At 38.3% G+C, this 20,348-nt stretch overlaps 1 protein-coding gene across 1 annotated transcript; it reads right to left on the bottom strand.

Annotated features, from left to right (window-relative positions):
- Positions 1 to 559: 559 nt before the first annotated feature.
- LOC127105194 (probable calcium-binding protein CML46) lies at positions 560 to 1,343 on the bottom strand. The gene has a single exon (XM_051042361.1). It carries the CDS (start codon positions 1,277 to 1,279, stop codon positions 749 to 751), a length of 531 nt encoding a protein of 176 aa, XP_050898318.1. The 5' UTR covers positions 1,280 to 1,343; the 3' UTR covers positions 560 to 748.
- Positions 1,344 to 20,348: the final 19,005 nt, after the last annotated feature.

Consider the following 20,348-nt stretch of genomic DNA (forward strand, 5'->3'; position numbering starts at 1 on the left):
ATTGAATGGGCTGATGCTTTATAAGAATAACAAAAAAATTTAAAAGTAGGTCATTTTGTATATACTCTAAAAAGGTTGGTATTTTGGTATATATTATCCAAAAGTAGGGCAAGACGGTAAAATAATAGATTAAAATCAGAGAGTGTAGCTGAGGAACTATGACTAGCATTAGGTGTAGCATGGGAGATGGGACCAATGTGGTCAGGGAAAAGAGGTATGACATACACATGTTTGTGATAAAATCGACATAGCTTTAGTGATCCATGATTGAATCGGAAAAAAAAGGGAAAAGAAAATTCGAAGAAGATGAAGAATGTTCAATCAAATGAGAAGAAGAAAGTGGTCACCAGATCTCATTGAGCTCTAATACCATGTTAATGATGAGATTGTAACAAAATTAGAAAGAAGAAACTTTCTCCATTAATGAATAATTTATGTTTCTCAATAATACAAGTGAGAAAAAAATACTTATATACAGGTTATGTACCTATGTTTAATATAGGTCTAACTAATTCTATAACCTATTAACCAACTTTATAACAACAATAAACTATACTAGTTAAGTTGATAACCTCTTCATTTATAACCATGATTATTTATACAATACATGAATTGGACTTTAAAACACTAATGAGACTAAAAAAACATCATAGAAATTCCCTTTAACAAGAATTTGTTAAAAGAATCTGTCTTAGAAATACAAGTTATTATTACTTGAATCAATGTAATGAATACATCGCTAATTGAATTAAAAGAAGCTTTGTTCCATCAACTTCATAAACTCATAGCGATCAATTAATTCATCTCCATTTTGATCAACAACATTAATCATTTTCTGACATTCCACAAAGTCTCTCTGAAATCCCAAACAACACAACACCCTTTGCAACTCAACAGCCTCTATGAACCCATCTTTGTTTTCATCAAACACATTGAAAGCTTCCTCCACCTCTTCCAAACTAACCCCATTTTCAAACATATTACTAATTTCTTGCTCATCACCAAATTCCTCTATAGCAACCCCTTCAAATTCATCTCTTAATCCTAGCTTTTCCATCACATCAATGATTTCTTCTTTGCACAGTCTCACACAACTTTGAGTGCTGTTATTCAAGTCCTGCTTCACGGCATGTTCTTCACCATTAGAGTAATAATAACTTGCAAGAGTGATGATGCAACATTTCATATAATGGGAAACATAGCTCCATAAAATTGAGAGGAAGCATTTAATTCTAATATCACATAGGAGAACTCTAGGAAACAAAGATGATCGGAACATTTTTATGTTACAAGGTATTTGGTCTATTGATATTAGTAAAATCACATAGAGAGTAAGACTATGTCTAAACTTATTGATGAATATTGACGTTTGGGGTTCTTAGGTTTATATACAATATAAATTAATAAATAAAAGTGACATTTCTTTAGCTTCAACTAGAAGCGTCAACGCATAACGTTTACTAGGTGTTAAAGTTGTTACTCCACTTACGAAAACATTGCTACTATGTTTCCCGGAAATAAATGCCTTAAGATTCCATTTGGAATTGCGAGCAAAAAAGTTGAAATAATGATTAAAAAAAACATTCTCTTAACATGTTTTTTTTTAAAATGAAATTTATATAAGATTCACCTAATTTGATGGAATCTGTAATTGTATTGACAAGAATAAAATTTTATGTTTGGCACTCAACAGTTTATATGTCACACATTACATATTTTTATAATATCAATAATTAATACATCTCATAATTTACTTCTCCCAATTTTTATTGTTTTTCTAGAAATATACTTTCAAAACACAAATAAAAAAAAACCTGATAGCTTAATCAAAAAAATCCAGTAGAATCACGTATATTTAAAAGAAAAATGTTTGGAATATACTTTTGAAAATATGATATACCGGATTTTTTTCCTTTTCTCAAAAGTGGTCGTGTATTTTTTGTTTTCCTACTCATAATGAATTTGAGATGGATGGTTCTTTAATAAATTTTATACAGTTTTTTTCACCATTAACTTGATATGTTTTATTTAAATTTTTGAAAATTTGATTTATGGAATCTATGAGTAATTATTTTCCTCCCAGACCAAAGTTTTATCGTGGGCATTATTTTTTTTTTGGAGACAACACAATATTACAGTGGTTACCATTCACTCTTATATAAGAAATAGACATAGAGGCATGATTGACAAATTTATTTTTGATTATGAGAGAGGAGAAAATTACAAAAATAAAGAAAAGTTGGAAGTTACTTCTGGCAGAAGAGTCCAGTGATCCTTTAGGTTGAGATTTGGGTTAAGTGGTTATGGTTGGAACATAAAGCACTACTACAAAATAAATATTTCGTAACACTAAATTACAAAGGTCTGACTGTTAACTGTAATAATGCCTTATTTTTTGATGCACTTTGGTTTTTTATATTTATCAAAAAACATTGGACAACAGTCAAACTAATTAACTGTGATTATACGGGTTCAGAAGGCTAACTCCAACAATTTTCTAATATATATATATATATATATATATATATATATATATATATATATATATATATATATATATATATATATATATATATATATATATATATATATGGTCAAGATCAAATGACATTAAGGTGTTAAACTTAGTAATATTACACATTTGATAACTCTTCACCTTATGTCCATATAACAAAATTCATTGTTGGATTAAAAGATATTTTCATATAGATCACACCTATAAAATTTTACATCAATCAAAAATGATTTGATATGTTAAAGACAATGATACAAATTAACGGTTTTCAAGAATTTTTGTAAGATGTTCGTTTGTATGTATCTTGTTAACATACCAAATGATTTCTGATTGATATTAAATTTTAAAGACATAATCTATATGATAATAACTTTGAATCCAACGGTGGATTTTGTTATACGAATATGCAGTAAACAGTTATCGTAGATGTCATGTTACTAAATCTAACACATTTGTGTCATTTGATCTTGACTCATATATATATATATATATATATATATATATATATATATATATATATATATATATATATATATATATATATATATTAAAATATTTATCTCCATGGTTGATAATGTCAACCATTGTGAAAGTCATTACATTTCATTACGCTTTTTGAATACGACCGTGATGAAATTGTTTACCCATATATAAGCGAATTAGTTCTCATTTTTTGGTAGTATCGTTGTATCTCACACAATAAAACCTTAGCACGCATTTTCTCTCTTCTTCTTTGTCACTAGTTTTGGCTTCATACATGAAGATATTCTTCTTTTTCCTTGTTCTCTCGTTTTCGTGTATGTTGTTATGTTTCACATGATTTTTCACATAATTTTCTACTTGCTCGAGAGTTTATAGGTTTTTTTTATTGTATGTTGTTGTTGTTGAAGGAGAATAGCGATAAAAAACGCAGCGGAATTTTAAAAAAAAATCTCCTTTAGTGATCCTTACGAATGGGCATGATTAGTGATAGAATCGTTACCTCTTGTGGCGATTGAAACCTTTGATGCAGATCTACAGAGCGATCACGAACGTTGAATGGTGACAACACCTCTACTCAGTCCACACGAACGGATTCCTTCAATCTCAGTGCTAGCTGCTACGAATGAAGGCTTTGAGTGAGAGAGAGAAGCGAAATTACAACTGCACAAATGCTTCTGCACAAGGGTTCTATTTATAGAACCACTTGTGTGGGCTGCAAGCTAAAAAGCCCACTTAAGTGTATGTGGCCCATTTCTTATAAAATCACTTAAGCGCGTGGTACCTTACCATATTTCGTATTCTACTTAAGTACACCATACCTTACGATATCCTACAATTCACTTAAGTGCATCGTACCTTACGGTGTTCCTTAGCTACTTTATCTCTCATCAATCCATCCTTTTATGTGTGACCCTATAGGTTTTCACGGCATTGACAATTATATTAATTCATGTATTTAACATAATAAACAATAAGCGATATCTAGCAACACATCACTGCTACGCAAGACACGAAAATGTCATGAGATCTGACAAATCCTTTTGTGATAATACTTATGTGTCAATTACCCTTTTTCCCTTATGTCTGTATTGAACACAAGGCATAGACCGTGTCATCCTTGTCCAGTTCAATATTGGGTCCGTAGACATTTATCCTTTTATGCAGGATGAGCAAATTCCATCTAGGTCACTCATGTCCCTCAGCATGCTTCGTGGAGTACCCATCAACTGTCTTTATGGTCATCTAGTTATGGACAATGTTTGATCAACAATAAGGCACTCGACTCTACATCTAGGGTCCATAGTGGTTTCAGGTCGAATGGTGGTATACACCAGTATCACCATGAGAATAACTTATGACACTTTGTATAACATTCTATATAATATTCCCATAGCAGGTCAAACCAGTATAAATATTACTCTCAATAATCATACTTATGTTTACGACTTGATAACTCCTTATCCAAGATCCATGAGATGTGATCATCAGTGTATATACATAATAGTCTTAATGCTTTAATGTTATTCCACTTCACAACAAAGCTCGACTACAAATACTTTAAGAATGGTGTCCTTATGTTTAATAGGATCTCATGATTAAGTCACACTGTAATACCCCAAAATTTACCCTTTATTTTTCCTGGAAGCATGAGATTATGTTTTACACTTCATTAGCATCATATTAGGTCATACTCATTGCATACTGCATTAGTAACATGGAGATCAGGTTTTGATCGATCACTCCTTAACAGAAGGAGCCCACACAAAGCAAGATTGAGAATTGGACTTCATTTAAGTATACAAGTCTCAAGGGTCTCAGGGGGGTCAAAGTATCTTATTATGGTCCTCAGTTCATCAGTGAAGGATTCAAAGCTATTAGAGTGTTCATCTGGATTTAATCAGAAATTAGGGTTTCATGGCTACCTGCAACAGGAAATGTTTGGTTGGAAGTAGAGGAGCTCATCCATGTCATGATTAGAGAGGCATCTTGGCCTAGGAAGATTCACAATTATCCCAGAAAGATCCATTGGCAATCAATGCAATCAGTTCCTGATCATTTTGCCCTAAAACTAGGGTTTGGTATAAAATCAGTTTATTTCTGATTCTTTGGGTGAAACTCTTTTCCATGGCCCTCCATATGTCCACAAGGGTCTACATACAAAAAATCAGCTCTTTATTTGAGCTAGAAGTGCTTCAATTGATCAATGGAATCGGGAATCAGACAGTTTGCGAAAAGTCAACTGTGGGGCCAGAAAAGTCAACTCCTGACATTTTGAGAGTGGAATCTCAAAATACATGCCTAGGGGATCCTACATGTGAAATTTGATCAAGGTTGGATCATGGATTCATCATTTAATCAGGAATTGGAAAAGTTACTTAATTTGGAAATGGTTGACTTTCCATTTAGGGCAAGTTTTCATGATCGTTGCACTCACTTTAAGCCCATTTTGCATCAAGATAAAAGCTCCATTTGAAAATTTCTCCAATATGAAAGTTGTTCCTCTTGTTCCAAGCTTTCTAGAGATATAAAGTTTGCTCCATTTGGATTAGAATTGAGAAAGTTATGCTTAGTCAAAGTGAGACATTTTTTTAGGACACTTAGAAAAATTTCTAAGTCCAAAATCTTCAAAATTTGTCAAGACTTCTTGGCCAGTTTTCTTGAACTGGACATCCATTCACTTAAGTTTGGCCCAAAATAACAACATTTTACACCTCACTTCACACTTTTATTCTTATGGATAAATCACTTATTAAAAAGCCCATGAGAACACTTAATCCACCCTATTTAAGAAGCTGAAACCCTAACCCTAAAGGAGCATTGGAATTTCGTGGCAAGGAGGCAAAGCTTCATCATATATTAGATTCCATTCCACTTCTATTTTCCATTAGGTAATCATCTCTTCCATGGCCATGTTTTGATATATCTATGTTTGCTTACCATGTTCATCACCATTAATCCTTCCGTTTTCATATTTCTTTTTCTTATTTAAAATATTTTCTTCGTCCATAAAATTACCCAAATATATATTTTTCACCTTTCTTAGCATTTTATTTAATTTTATATAATTTTTATTTTCGTATTTTTTAATATTAATATTTTATTTTAATCATTTATTCTAAATGGTCCATTTTAACACACTTTTTTTTATTAATTTCATTTTTATGACTTAAAATTATTTTTAGCATTTGATTTTTAGGATGAAGGTTGACGACTGTCTCATGGTCAACCTGACCTTTTCTTGGAATTTTATTTCACATTTTCAATTTATTTTGGATTTATTTTTTGCCTAGTTTGGATGGTTGACTTTTAATTTGACTTCTGTTTTATTTTAATTAATTCACGTACCAATTTTCATTATTTTTAAAATATTTTTGAGGCATGATGATTTCCTGACACCACCTTATTTACTTTAATTTTTCATAATTTTCTTGATTAATTTACTATTTATTCTTGATTTATTTCTAACCTAGTCTTATTAATTGACTTTTGGTTCGACCTATGTTTTGTTTTAATTAATTCACGTGCCAATTTTCATTATTTTTAAAATCTTTTTGGGGGATGATGATGTCCTGACCCCACCTTATTTAATTTAATTTTTCATAATTTTATTGATTAATTTGCTATTTATTTGTTATTTTTTAAGTTGACTTGAATTTTCAGTTGACTTCTTTATGATCGATGTTTGACTTAGGGATTGCTTATGGAAATTGAAGAGATCTTTTGATCCTCCCTTGTTCATCTCATATGCCATGTATTAGAGGCCTTTTACCTTGATTTTATTTGGTCCTTACCTCATTTCCTGATTAAATTATTCAGTGGACCCTTCGTGTGCATATTTTCATCTGTTTGATTCATCTGTTATCTTTTATACTTGTTTCTCTCATTCATGCTTTCTATTGCTTGATTATTTAACATGGTCATACTCCCATGCATTGTTTAAATGCTCCATTATTTGATTCTTTGGTTTGATTATATATTGTTTATTTATCTGATCTGATTGATAATTGTTGCCTACTTGTATGATGTATGAGGCATATATTCTTATTGTTTGTTTGCCATGAACAATCCATATTCATAACAAATGTACCCCTCTCCCATAAAGTGTATAATATTTATTTCTTTAATTCTTTATTCACCTGTTAATACAATAATTAAAACGAACATCCGATAACCATTTCAAAATAAGATCAAAAGCTCGATCCAACGTCGAGTAATCATTTTCAAAACTTAACAGAACCAGCACGCATTCATACATCCTCTTGTAATTCGATTGCCTCAGGCATCGCCATCTACATGTAAGTCGATTGCCTCCGGCATCGCCATCTACCCTTATCTGTAACTCCTCTTTGCGCTCCATTCGTCGACTCTTGTTCCGTTTAGGTAGCACCCATTAGGTAGAACCCTTTGTATGATAACATAGGTAGAATTCCCCTATTCTTTGCATGCTAACATTAGGTAGGTGTTCCCCTTTGTAAATCCTAACACATAGGTCCATATTGCATGACAACTTTAGAGCAGAGCTTCCCCACTTTTAGACCTTCCGTGCGTCTCCGATCTTGTGGCATGTCATTCCGTTCTATTGCAAAGAGGTAACTGCCTAAGACTCGATTCAGCGAGCTACGACACCTACTGCTAGGATGTTGAACATACTGCCCACCCTCCTTTGACACAGCTGGTGTCCTCTTTTGTAAGTCCATGTTCAGATGGCAATCCTTAACCCCTAGTTAGCCGAACTACGACAACTCTGATTCTCATGTTCATATGAGATACATAGGCACGAGACGCGATGTCTTGCCGAGTTTGACTGACGACTAACAACTAATCCTTGCTTACTTTCTCCCTTCCTGCGACTCTTTTCTCTCGCCCTCGTTGCGATCGAGACCGTCCCTTTCCCTTGCCCTGGTTGCAATCGAGGCCCTTGTTCCCGTAGTTAACCGAACTACGTTTTGCTCTGATTCTCATTCCAGATGAGATACGTAGGCATAAGACGTGACGTCTTACCGAACACACTTCTCTTTAACCTATAGGTAGCCGAGCTACGAAGACTCTAATTCTCATACTCAAATGAGATACGTAGGCAGTGGATGCGACATCCTTGCGAGTCATTTTCTTTTAACCTTCCTTTTAGTAAATAGTACTTTAGATATACCTACACCCTTTAGACTAGAACAACACTTATGGAAAGGGCTCCCTAGGAGTACCTAGGATGTTTTGGGTGCTTAAAACCTTCCCATTGCATAACCAACCCCCTTACCCAGATCTCTGACATTTTTACTAGTTTTTGATTCGATAAAACTTTTAGGTTTATGTTCGCTTTCTAACCATTCCTTTGGATAAATAGAAGTGCGGTGGCGACTCGACTTGTATGGTTTACCTTGGATTTAGCAATATCTCTAATGGTAACGAATACCCCGCTACACACACTTGATACATTAAACGGACTAGCTATTCTAGGGACTTTATTAAACAAACATAATAAAGAAAAAGCCTTTTATTATTAATAAATAATTCGATACGAGTACCAAAAGTATTGTCCTCTAGGGTTTACACCAACAATATCCCACAAGCACTAGAGCCAATTAGGCATACCCCTAATGCCCATAGATCTAGTATGACCATCATGTTTCTGCTGCGCAAGAGGCTTTGTCAATGGGTCGGCAATATTGTCAAGTGTAGGTACTCTGCATATTTTCACATCTCCTCTATCTATTATCTCTCGAATGAGGTGAAAATGCCTAAGTATGTGTTTGTATCGTGGGTGAGATCTAGGCTCCTTAGCTTGTGCGATAGCATCATTGTTATCACAATAGAGACCAACGGGATCCACAATGCTAGGCATTATGCCAAGTTCACTAATGAATTTTTTTATCCAAACAGCTTCCTTTGCTGCACTTGAGGCGGAAATATACTTGGCCTCAGTTGTAGAATAAGCAATTGTATCTTGCTTTGAACTTTTCCAGCTCACAGCGCCACCGTTTAAGCAAAACACATAATCGGATTGTGATCTAAAGTCATCCTTATTTGTCTGGAAACTAGCATCGGTGTATCCAATTACAACAAGCTCTTTCTGACCTCCATATATCAAAAATGAGTCCTTTGTCCTTCTAAAATACTTAAGGATATTCTTGACAGCTACCCAATGAGCATCATCGGGATCAGATTGGTACCTACTCGTTGCACTTAAAGCATACGAGACATCTGGTCGAGTACATAACATGGCATACATGATAGATCCTATTGCAAATGCATATGGAATCTTATTCATGCGATCCCTTTCTTCCTTAGTTGAAGGGGATTGTGTTTTTGATAGACATAAGCCATGTTGCATAGGTATGAATCCTTTCTTGGAATCATGCATATTAAAGCGTCTCAGCACTTTGTCAATGTATGTACTCTGACTTAGGCCAAGCAGTTTTTGTGATCTATTTATATAGATCATGATTCCTAATATATAGGTTGCTTCACCCAGGTCCTTTATAGAAAAACATTTCCCCAACCAAGACTTTACTTGTTGTAGGGTAGGGACATCATTTCCAATGAGTAATAAGTCATCTACATATAATACCAGGAAGATGATCTTGCTCCCACTAACCTTCTTGTAGACACAAGGCTCATATTCATTCTTGATGAATCCATATTGTTTTATTGTTTCATCAAAACAAAGATTCCAGCGTCTGGAAGCTTGCTTCAATCCATATTATAATACCTCAAAATTTGCCCCCCTCATGCATGCGTTCATTTTTAGGTCATTTAACATTTCATATTGCATTTCATCATGTCAATCGAAATTAGATCCAAGAAGCTTGAATATCATCCAAGACACTTTGTGGGTCCTATCTGGATGATCAGTCAACACAAGGGAATGGCTTGAGATACTTCCAACATGTTCAAATGGGGTTTATTCATCAGTCAAAACGTTAATCTTGAAGGAGCAAAAGTTTGTTCATGAACTGTCATGCTCGCTAGGCGAAGCCCACGCGTTTCAGGAAAAAAAAACAAAAAAAATGAAAAAAAAAACGAAAAAATGATACATGTTTTGTATGGTGTGATCGTTTCCCCATAAGATTGCTAGGCTTCGTACAGTCTCTCGTTTGCATGTCAATTAAGGTAGCACTGTTCCTTCGTCTAGGACTTCCTTTTTGCGTGAGCGTTCCTAAAACACAAACCAACTCATTGATTTTTCTTCTCCTAAGAACACGTTAACTCCTTCTACTACAGGCGAGTAAGTCTCCAAAGGTCGAGCATCCAGTAGATTGCGTAGTAACGTCGTTCACCCAAAAACACAACCCATAACCCGTAGTTAGCCGAACTACGGCTTGCTCTGATTCTCATTCCGGATGAGATACATAGGCATAAGACGCGATGTCTTAGCGAGCACACTCCTCTTTAACCCCTAGGTAGCCGAGCTACGAAGACTCTGATTCTCATGTTCAGATGAGATACGTATGCAGTGGATGCGACATCCGTGCGAGTCATTTTCTTTTGACCCCCCTTTTAGTAAATAGTACATTAGATAAACCTACACCCTTTAGACAAGAACAACAAAAGTGGATCCCGTAGAGTACTACGGATGCGTAGGGGTGCTAATACCTTCCCTTCGCATAATCGGCTCCCGAACCCCAAATTTGGTTGCGAGACCTTGTCTTTTCCTTTCCTTTTTTCAGGTTTACTTCGAGCGTTTCCTTTCCCTCCTTTGGGATAAATAACGCACGGTGGCGACTCTTCTGTCATTTCTTTTTTCGCCGGTTGTTTTTTCGCATTCTTTTTTCAGGTTGCGACAACTGGCGACTCTGCTGGGGACCCTGTTTCCCTAAGCGAGACCCTCCTAGCTTTTGTAGGTTTCTTGTTTGTTGGGTGTTTTTTCTTTTGTACAGTTATTTATCTTTCAGCGTTTATCTGCTTTATTACATTGTGTACATATGATTGTCGTATCTACTGGTTGTGCATCTGTTTCACTGTTGGGTGGGAGTCACAAGAGGTAAAAGGCCTAATACACAGGCTATGAGTGAACTTTAGGACACCTAGGAATAGAGTGATTCATGGGAAGCGGGTGGTATGGCACCACTTAGCGGAACATGGTATCACGAGCAGTTCAGATTCTGATGGGGTATTATCGTTGCATACACCGGGTGTGCATATGATGATATTCTTGAAAGGATTGTTTATCCTGCGTTTCTCTTGACCTTACCCTGGCCTAGATTACACCCGTAAGTGGGGCGGGAATGAATCATTTACAGGTACTGTTGGTGACCGTGCCCTGTTGGTGACTTTTATTTGGTTCTTGTTGGTGACCGTTGGTTCTGAAGTATGGGTTCTAAGTCGATGACTGTGTCCTATGGTTCCCGGTTCCGAATTCATGCTGAAGTTTTGATCCTGTGCCTCGTGATATACAACCAATCCGGTTTTCTGGAGCAGAGTTTTGATCTCGTATTACATTCTTCAGTGGGTTTCTCTTCAGATAGTGCAACCCAACAGATATTCAAGCAGATACAACAACCTTGATTTGCACATCACTGCATTGCATCACATCATTCTGCATTCATATCATTTAACACATGTTTATCCATTTCTATGGGGTTTATATCTTCTTCTTGATTCTAGTCGGGGTTTTCTGGTACTTTTAAAAGGGATATTTTATCTGATGAGAGACCGGAATCAAGGGGGGGTAGAATACCTTTTGGAATTGATAAACATGTCATTGCATTTTCATATCCATCTGCATGTCTTGCATAACAGGTATCGCCATAGTGTTCTCAGTTGTTTGGTGTTCCACTATTAGGATAGCTGACTCAGGCATTCACCGATATGGTACCCGAAGGAATCAACTATGAAGATGGGGATAGTGATTGCGACATCGATAACTGGGTGCGTCCGAGGATCCCGGGTGAAGTCATCCGCAACTGGTCTTCTGAGGAGATTGTCCAAGTCACTTTTCTGGAGGAGTAATTTTCTTTGTTTATTCATGCATGTCCAAGTCTTACGTTCCGCCCAGGGCGTAATGACTCATTGTAGGGCTCATCTATGTGGATACTTGCATTTTTTATCATAAATAAAGGACGTCTTTTTGCATTCAAATATTTCGTTCATTGTCTTTCTACTTTTGTAGTTTTCAAAAATCAAAAAATATTTGGCAATGTTTTGTTTAGTTTTCACTTCTTGTTCACACTCACAAGTACATACCATCACTCACGCAGATGCACGTCACCGGATCCTATTGATAATGGTTCTGCTATGGCTTGCTTCGACTTTGAAAATCCAATCTTTCAAGTTGAAGAAGAGGGTGATGAAGATTGTGAACTCCCTGAAGAACTTACCAAGTTATTAAAACATGAGGAAAGGGTCATTCAACCGCATCAAGAGTCTGTTGAAGTGATTAATCTCGGCACCGAGGACGCCAAGAGAGAAATCAAGATAGGGGCTGCTTTGGAAGATAATGTGAAGAAGGGGTTGATTGAATTGCTGCAAGAGTATGTCGACATCTTCGCCTGGTCTTATCAGGACATGCCCGGGCTTGACACAGATATCGTGGTACACCGTTTGCCTCTCAAAGAGGATTGTCCTCCGGTCAAGCAGAAGCTCGGAAGAACAAGACCAGAGATGGCTGTCAAGATAAAGGAAGAAGTGCAAAAACAGTTGGATGCATGGTTTCTAGCAGTCACAAATTATCCGCCATGGGTTGCAAATATCGTTCCAGTACCTAAGAAGGATGGAAAGGTACGGATGTGTGTTGACTACCAGGATCTGAACAGAGCTAGTCCTAAAGATGATTTCCCATTACCTCACATCGATGTTTTGGTGGATAACACAACTCAGTTCTCGGTATTCTCCTTCATGGATGGCTTTTCTGGATATAATCAAATTAAGATGGCACTAGAAGACATGGAGAAGACAACATTCATAACCCCATGGGGCACCTTCTACTACAAGGTGATGCCGTTTGGTCTGAAAAATGCCGGAGCAACATATCAACGAGCGATGGTGACTCTTTTCCATGATATGATTCATCATGAAATCGAGGTTTATGTTGATGATATGATTGCCAAATCTCAGACGGAAGAAGAACATTTGGTGAATTTGCAGAAATTGTTTGAGTGTTTGAGAAAATTCAAGCTGAGGCTTAACCCGAACAAGTGTACTTTTGGGGTGAGATCTGGAAAACTACTGGGTTTTATTGTTAGTGAAAAAGGGATTGAGGTGGATCCGGGCAAAGTGAAAGCGATACAGGAAATGCCTGAGCCAAGAACAGAGAAACAAGTCTATGGTTTCTTAGAAAGGTTGAACTACATTGCAAGGTTCATCTCTCACCTAACAGCCACGTGTGAGCCAATTTTCAAATTGTTGAGAAAAGATCAGGCCATCAGGTGGAATGATGATTGCCAAATGGCTTTCGAGAAGATAAAAGAGTATTTGCAGAATCCTCCTATCCTTATGCCTTCGGTCCCAGGGAGACCGTTGATTATGTATTTGACAGTACTAGACAATTCCATGGGTTATGTTCTCAGTCAACACGACGGGACAGGTAGGAAAGAGCATGCCATCTACTACCTGAGTAAGAAATTCACAGATTACGAGTCGAGATACTCGATGCTTGAAAAGACATGTTGTGCACTTGCATGGGCTGCTAAGTGTTTGAGACAATACATGCTGTCTCACACAACCTTACTGATCTCCAAGATGGATCCAGTCAAGTATATATTTGAGAAGCCAGCTCTCACCGGAAGGGTTGCTCGTTGGAAAATGGTACTGACAGAGTATGATATCCAGTATACATCCCAGAAATCCATCAAGGGGACTATTTTGTCAGACTATCTTGCTCAACAGCCGGTTGAAGATTACGAGCCGATGAAGTTTGATTTTCCAGATGAAGACATCATGTTTCTCAAGATGAAAGACTGCGAAGAGCCAGTTGTTGAGGAGGGACCTGATCCAGACGAAAAGTGGACTTTGTTGTTTGATGGGGCTGTCAATGCCAGAGGAAGTGGAATTGGCGCTGTCATTACTACTCCGAAAGGTGCCCACATGCCTTTCACCGCTCGTCTGACTTTTGAGTGCACAAATAATGAAGCTGAGTATGAAGCCTGTATCTTGGGTCTTGAGCAAGCCATTGACTTGAGAATCAAGACTTTGGACATCTTCGGAGATTCAGCTCTAGTGATCAATCAAGTGAATGGTGATTGGAACACCCTCCAGCCCAATCTGGTCCCTTACAGAGATTACACGAGAAGACTGTTGACTTTCTTCACGACAGTAAAGTTGTATCATATACCTCGTGACGAAAACCAGATGGCAGATTCTCTTGCTACTCTATCCTCCATGATCAACGTGATTCGGTGGAACCACGCTCCCAGGATCGATGTGACGCGCCTCGACAGGGCCGCGTATGTGTTTGTTGCTGAACTGGTAGTTGACGACAAGCCCTGGTATCACGACATCAAGCGTTTTCTGAAGAATCAAGAGTACCTTGCAGGGGCATCCAACAATGATAGAAAGACTTTGAGAAGATTGGCAGGCAGTTTCTTCTTGGACAAAGACGATGTGTTGTATAAGAGGAACTTCGACATGGTTCTGCTTAGATGCGTGGATAGACACGAAGCAGACATGTTAATGCAGGAAGTTCATGAAGGCTCCTTCGGTACTCATGCCGGCGGACATGCAATGGCTAAGAAATTGTTGAGAGCGGGATATTACTGGATGACCATGGAATCTGATTGTTTCAAATATGCTCGGAAGTGTCATAAATGCCAGATTTATGCTGATAAGGTACATGTACCGCCAAATCCTTTGAATGTGATATCTTCACCGTGGCCTTTTGCTATGTGGGGCATCGATATGATTGGAAAGATTGAGCCGACCGCCTCCAATGGGCATCGCTTCATCCTTGTTGCCATCGACTATTTCACCAAGTGGGCCGAAGCAGCATCGTCCGCGAATGTCACCAGACATGTGGTTGCCCGTTTCATCAAGAAAGAAATCATTTGTCGCTATGGGATTCCCGAAATAATCATTACTGATAATGGTTCTAATCTCAACAACAAAATGATGAAGGAGTTGTACCAGAACTTCAACATTCAGCATCAAAATTCTTCCCCTTACCGCCCTAAGATGAACGGTGTTATTGAGGCGGCAAATAAGAACATAAAGAAGATTGTGCAGAAGATGGTCGTTACGTACAAAGATTGGCATGAGATGCTACCCTTCGCCTTGCATGGGTACCGTACTTCAGTACGTACATCGACCGGGGCAACCCCTTACTCCCTTGTGTATGGTATGGAAGCAGTCCTACCTGTTAAAGTGGAGATTCCTTCTCTAAGAGTCCTGTTGGATGTCAAGTAAGACGAAGCTGAATGGGTTCGGACAAGGTTCAATGAGTTGAGTCTTATCGAAGAGAAGCGAATGGCAGCCATTTGTCATGGGCAGTTGTATCAGAGTCGGATGAAGAGAGCCTTTGATCAGAAAGTGCGTCCTCGATGTTTCCAAGTCGGAGATTTAGTGTTGAAAAGGATCCTTCCTCCTCAGACAGATCACATGGGCAAGTGGACTCCTAACTATGATGGACCGTATATTGTCACCAAGGTTTTTGATGGTGGGGCCTTAATGCTTGCAACGATGGATGGTGAAAACTTCACTTCCCCTGTGAACTCAGACGCAGTTAAAAAATACTTCGCATAAAATAGACCCGCTGGACAGTAAAAAGAATAGTCCAGGCAAAAAATGGGCATCCCAACGAACCAAGAAAATGAAAAGGTTCGGGCAAAAATTAGGGATTAAAAATGAAAAGATCGTACACCCGGTAAGTTGAAAACCTGAAAAGGCAACTTAGGGAAAAATGGGTATCCCGGTGGATTGAAAACCCGAAAAGGGCGATCCAGGCAAAAGTTAGGGATTAAACGAATGACTGCGTTCTGAGTAGTTCTGAATCTCATCTCGTGTCAATGACCGGAAACTTTTGAAGGATAGGAAACAGTCCAATCACTCTTTTCAGAAAGCTGATCATCTGGAGGATCTTGAAGACGAGCAAGTCATAATAGAATTGGAACCCAATAGAAATCCATTTCACATTGCCATTAGATTAATTTCTGTTTTTATCTTTTGTGTGATTACCTCTTTCCAGGGATTGCTTCATGATGTAAATGCCTATTCAGAGGCCATTCAATCAATAAAATCATGTTATTCAGTATATCTCTGTTTTCATTTTCATTTTACTGTTTTGTTTGCAAAAATGACGTCCGAATATTTGATAAACATTGCATCATGAAACATAAGAGCTTTACAGGTACATGCTTAATAAACATTTAAAATTGCTGTAAATGTCAAGTGCTTTAGATCGTCTATTCAGAACAGGTACCCTCAGGGAATTTCCTTAAGGTTCCCAGCCGATGATCGCGAATGTTTTCCCCCAACAGTCGAAGTTGGTATCTTATCCCTGCAGAGCTGATCAGAGCATTGGATTCTTCGATCCTCAGCAGGCTCTCACTGCTGTACCTCCCCCAAGCGCTTGTTTCAGAATATACACTCCCCAGTAGAGTTGACAGTGCCAGAATATATATCCCTAGCAGAGTTGACAGTGCCAGACTGTATCTTCCCAGCAGAAGCGGCTGCTTCTCAGGGTTCGATGTCAGATCGATGATCCCGACGCCAGATCCATGGTCTCTTTCCTTGAAACAGAATCTCGGTACCATATCGGTGTTTGCTTCCCCTGCTAAGTCGTCTCTCGCACAGATTATGGTTGCCATAACCACTATCGCTTTCCCCAACAGCAGGTTTTCAGTGCCGTTCTCTCCCCAGTCAGAGTCTCGGTATTTCGTCATTGCTAGAACACCGTGTGGCGGGTCATTTCCCCACAGAGTTCTTTGCGCTGTGCATCGCCAACAGCCTTGTCAGGGTCCAGAAGATGGTGATCATTTCCCCAGCAGATTCCCTTGCCTCGGCTTGGCATTCTGCCCAGCATTTCATATCCCTGCATGTAGAATCATATTGCATTGTATCCTCCCAAATCACGTAGCATTTCCATTTTCATGGAGCATTACGCCATTGAAAAATTCAAACATACGCATGTAAGCATAAAACATTCTCGGTATCCCAAGTGATAAGCCAGAAGTTGTTTCCATTACTCAGACTGAAGATTGTTCATGACTTACCTTTATTATCCCCAACAAGTGTCATTGGCCCACAAATAAATAAATAAATAAATAAAATATAACAGAAAAATCTTGGACTTTGACCTCTCTTTTTTGAGCCCACAAAGTCACAAAAATCAGGTTATAAATTCTAGACTTCCATCTCCCAAAAAACCCTGGAAAAAAGATAGTGAGAGAAGAGTTAACAGAGTTCAGAGCAACCTCCAGAGACTGAAAGGAACTCATCTGCAAAAAGCCAATTCCATCTCATATAAACCCTCAGATTGCTTTGCAAACCCAACCGGGCAATTCAATTTCATTCGATCTCTCCAATCAGGTTTGCCCTATTTCCATTACTCTATGCTTTCAATTTGAATGCTATGAATGTATGAGGTATTATCGTTAGGTTTTGCATGTGGGCACATGTTTTAGTATGTATGGCATGTCTTGATGTGTGGATCCTTGCCCCCGACTTTGAATTTTGATACCCTTTTGATGCATGTGTTTAACAAGAGGTTTAGGCCTTCTACACTTGGTTGCTTTTTGTGAGCTCTTTTTGTGAATTTTAATGGCATGATTCATGTGGTTACATTTTGATTTGGGGCAACTCTTGATTGCGCCCCATCTTGTCACTCTAACCTGTTTGTTGAGTTTTTTGTGAGGGCTCACATGACTCCTGAAAGGATAGCTTGCTTGGCATTCCACTTTATTTGTGGGATACCACCTGGAGGTTTATTCTGATTACTTGTGCTGACTTGCTTTCTTTGGTGGTGCCAGCTTGAGAGATCTCTGAGTTTCTTGTGTCGTTAGTTGCTATTACTTCGGATCTTTATGCGTGTGGTACTTTTACATCTTTCCCGCATTTTACCGCTTTCTTAGCTGGAAGACCTCAATAAGAGGCAATGTTTTCTTTTGTTTGTTTACTTTTGTGCCCAAAGACCTCCATGCAGAGGCAATTGACGGATAAAAGGGATTAGTAATCAATCCCTCGTTATTCAGTGTGTTGTTCTTTATGCTCGCACTACGTGTCGATGCTTCAGAACAAAAGCCCAAGATCTTTTGTCCGGTCAGTCAGTGTGTTGTTCCTGAATCCCCATTTTTTGTCATGAGCTCACCCTGTCCAGGGTTAAGAACTATGAGGTCTTATCCTCATTACCCTTTTGATATGCTCACCCTGACGTTCAATGTCAGTGGTTAAAAGCCCATTTGATTACCTTTCCATGGCTTGTTTGTCGAGGTTGATATGACCCCTCTTGACTAAAGCCCTACCCATGTATGTTTGAGCCCCCTGTTGGCGCGTTTACTTTAAGATACATGTTTTGTGTGGTGTGATCGTTTCCCCATAAGATTGCTAGGCTTCGTACAGTCTCTCGTTTGCATGTCAATTAAGGTAGCATTGTTCCTTCGTCTAGGACTTCCTTTTTGCGTGAGCGTTCCTAAAACACAAACCAACTCATTGACTTTTCTTCTCCTAAGAAGACGTTAACTCCTTCTACTATAGGCGAGTAAGTCTCCAAAGGTCGAGCATCCGGTAGATTGCGTAGTAACGTCGTTCACCCAAAAACACAACCCATAACCCGTAGTTAGCCGAACTACGGCTTGCTCTGATTCTCATTCCGGATGAGATACGTAGGCATAAGACGCGATGTCTTAGCGAGCACACTCCTCTTTAACCCCTAGGTAGCCGAGCTACGAAGACTCTGACTCTCATGTTCAAATGAGATACGTATGTAGTGGATGCGACATCCGTGCGAGTCATTTTCTTTTGACCCCCCTTTTAGTAAATAGTACATTAGATAAACCTACACCCTTTAGACAAGAACAACAAAAGTGGAGCCCGTAGAGTACTACGGATGCGTAGGGGTGCTAATACCTTCCCTTCGCATAATCGGCTCCCGAACCCAAGATTTGGTTGCGAGACCTTGTCTTTTCCTTTCCTTTTTTCAGGTTTACCTTGAGCGTTTCCTTTCCCTCCTTTGGGATAAATAACGCACCGTGGCGACTCTTCTGTCATTTCTTTTTTCGCCAGTTGTTTTTTCGCATTCTTTTTTCAGGTTGCGACACATATATTGATCTTTGTAACTTACATATCTTTTGGGCTTCTTCTAGTATGTCAAATCCTTCAGGTTGTGTCTTGTACACATCCTCAAGAAGATTCCCATTAAGGAAAGCAGTTTTGACATCCATCTGCCATATTTGATAATCATGATATGCAGCGATAACAAGTAAAATTCGAACAGATTTAAGCATTGCAACTGGTGAAAAGGTTTCATCATAGTCAACCCCATGACTTTGTTTATATCCTTTTGCAACTAGTATTTCCTTATAGGTATGTACCTTACCATCCATGTCAGTCTTATTTTTGAATACCCACTTGCATCCTATAGGGTTAACTCCTACAGGAGGCTCTACCAAGGTCCAAACCTGGTTTGTGTACATGGAATTCATTTTAGATTTCATGGCTTCTAGCCACTTCTTAGACTCGGGACCAGTTATGGCCTCTTGGTAGGTCACAGGCTTATCTTGATCCATGAGTAATATATCACCTTGATTAGTTATGAGATATACATATCTCTCAGGTAGGTGACGTATCTTGCTTGACCTACGCTGGTCTTTTTCTACTTGAGCAGGTTGCTCTTCCACAACTACTTGTGTTTCTTGCTCTAATTCCTCCATAGGTGTATCAATGCTTTGTGATTCTTGAATTTCTTCAAGCTCTACTTTCCTCCCACTGATTCCTTTGGAAATAAAATCCTTTTCTAAGAAAACTCTAGTTCGAGCGACAAACACTTTTCCCTCAGAAGGATTGTAGAAGTAATACCCTCTTGTTTCTTTAGGATACCCCATAAATAAGCATTTGTCAGATTTGGGCTCAAGCTTAGTTGAAATTTGTCGTTTCACATAAACTTCACAACCCCAAATCTTCATGTAAGACATATGTGGTTTCTTACCACTTCATATCTCATATGGTGTCTTCTAAACCTTTTTGGATGGAACATGGTTAAGTGTGTAAGATGTTGTCAATAGTGCATGTCTCCAAAAGGAGTTTGGAAGATCGGCATGACTCATCATGGATTGGACCATGTCTAACAAGGTTCGATTTCTTCTCTCAGATACATCGTTCCATTGGGCTGTTCTGGGAGGAGTAAGTTGGGATAGGATCCCACACTCTTTCAGATGGTCATCAAACTCTAGGCTTAAATACTCACCACCTCGATCTGATCGAAGAGTTT

The sequence above is a fragment of the Lathyrus oleraceus genome, chromosome 7 (assembly GCF_024323335.1).
Source record: "Lathyrus oleraceus cultivar Zhongwan6 chromosome 7, CAAS_Psat_ZW6_1.0, whole genome shotgun sequence".
NCBI lineage: Eukaryota > Viridiplantae > Streptophyta > Magnoliopsida > Fabales > Fabaceae > Lathyrus > Lathyrus oleraceus.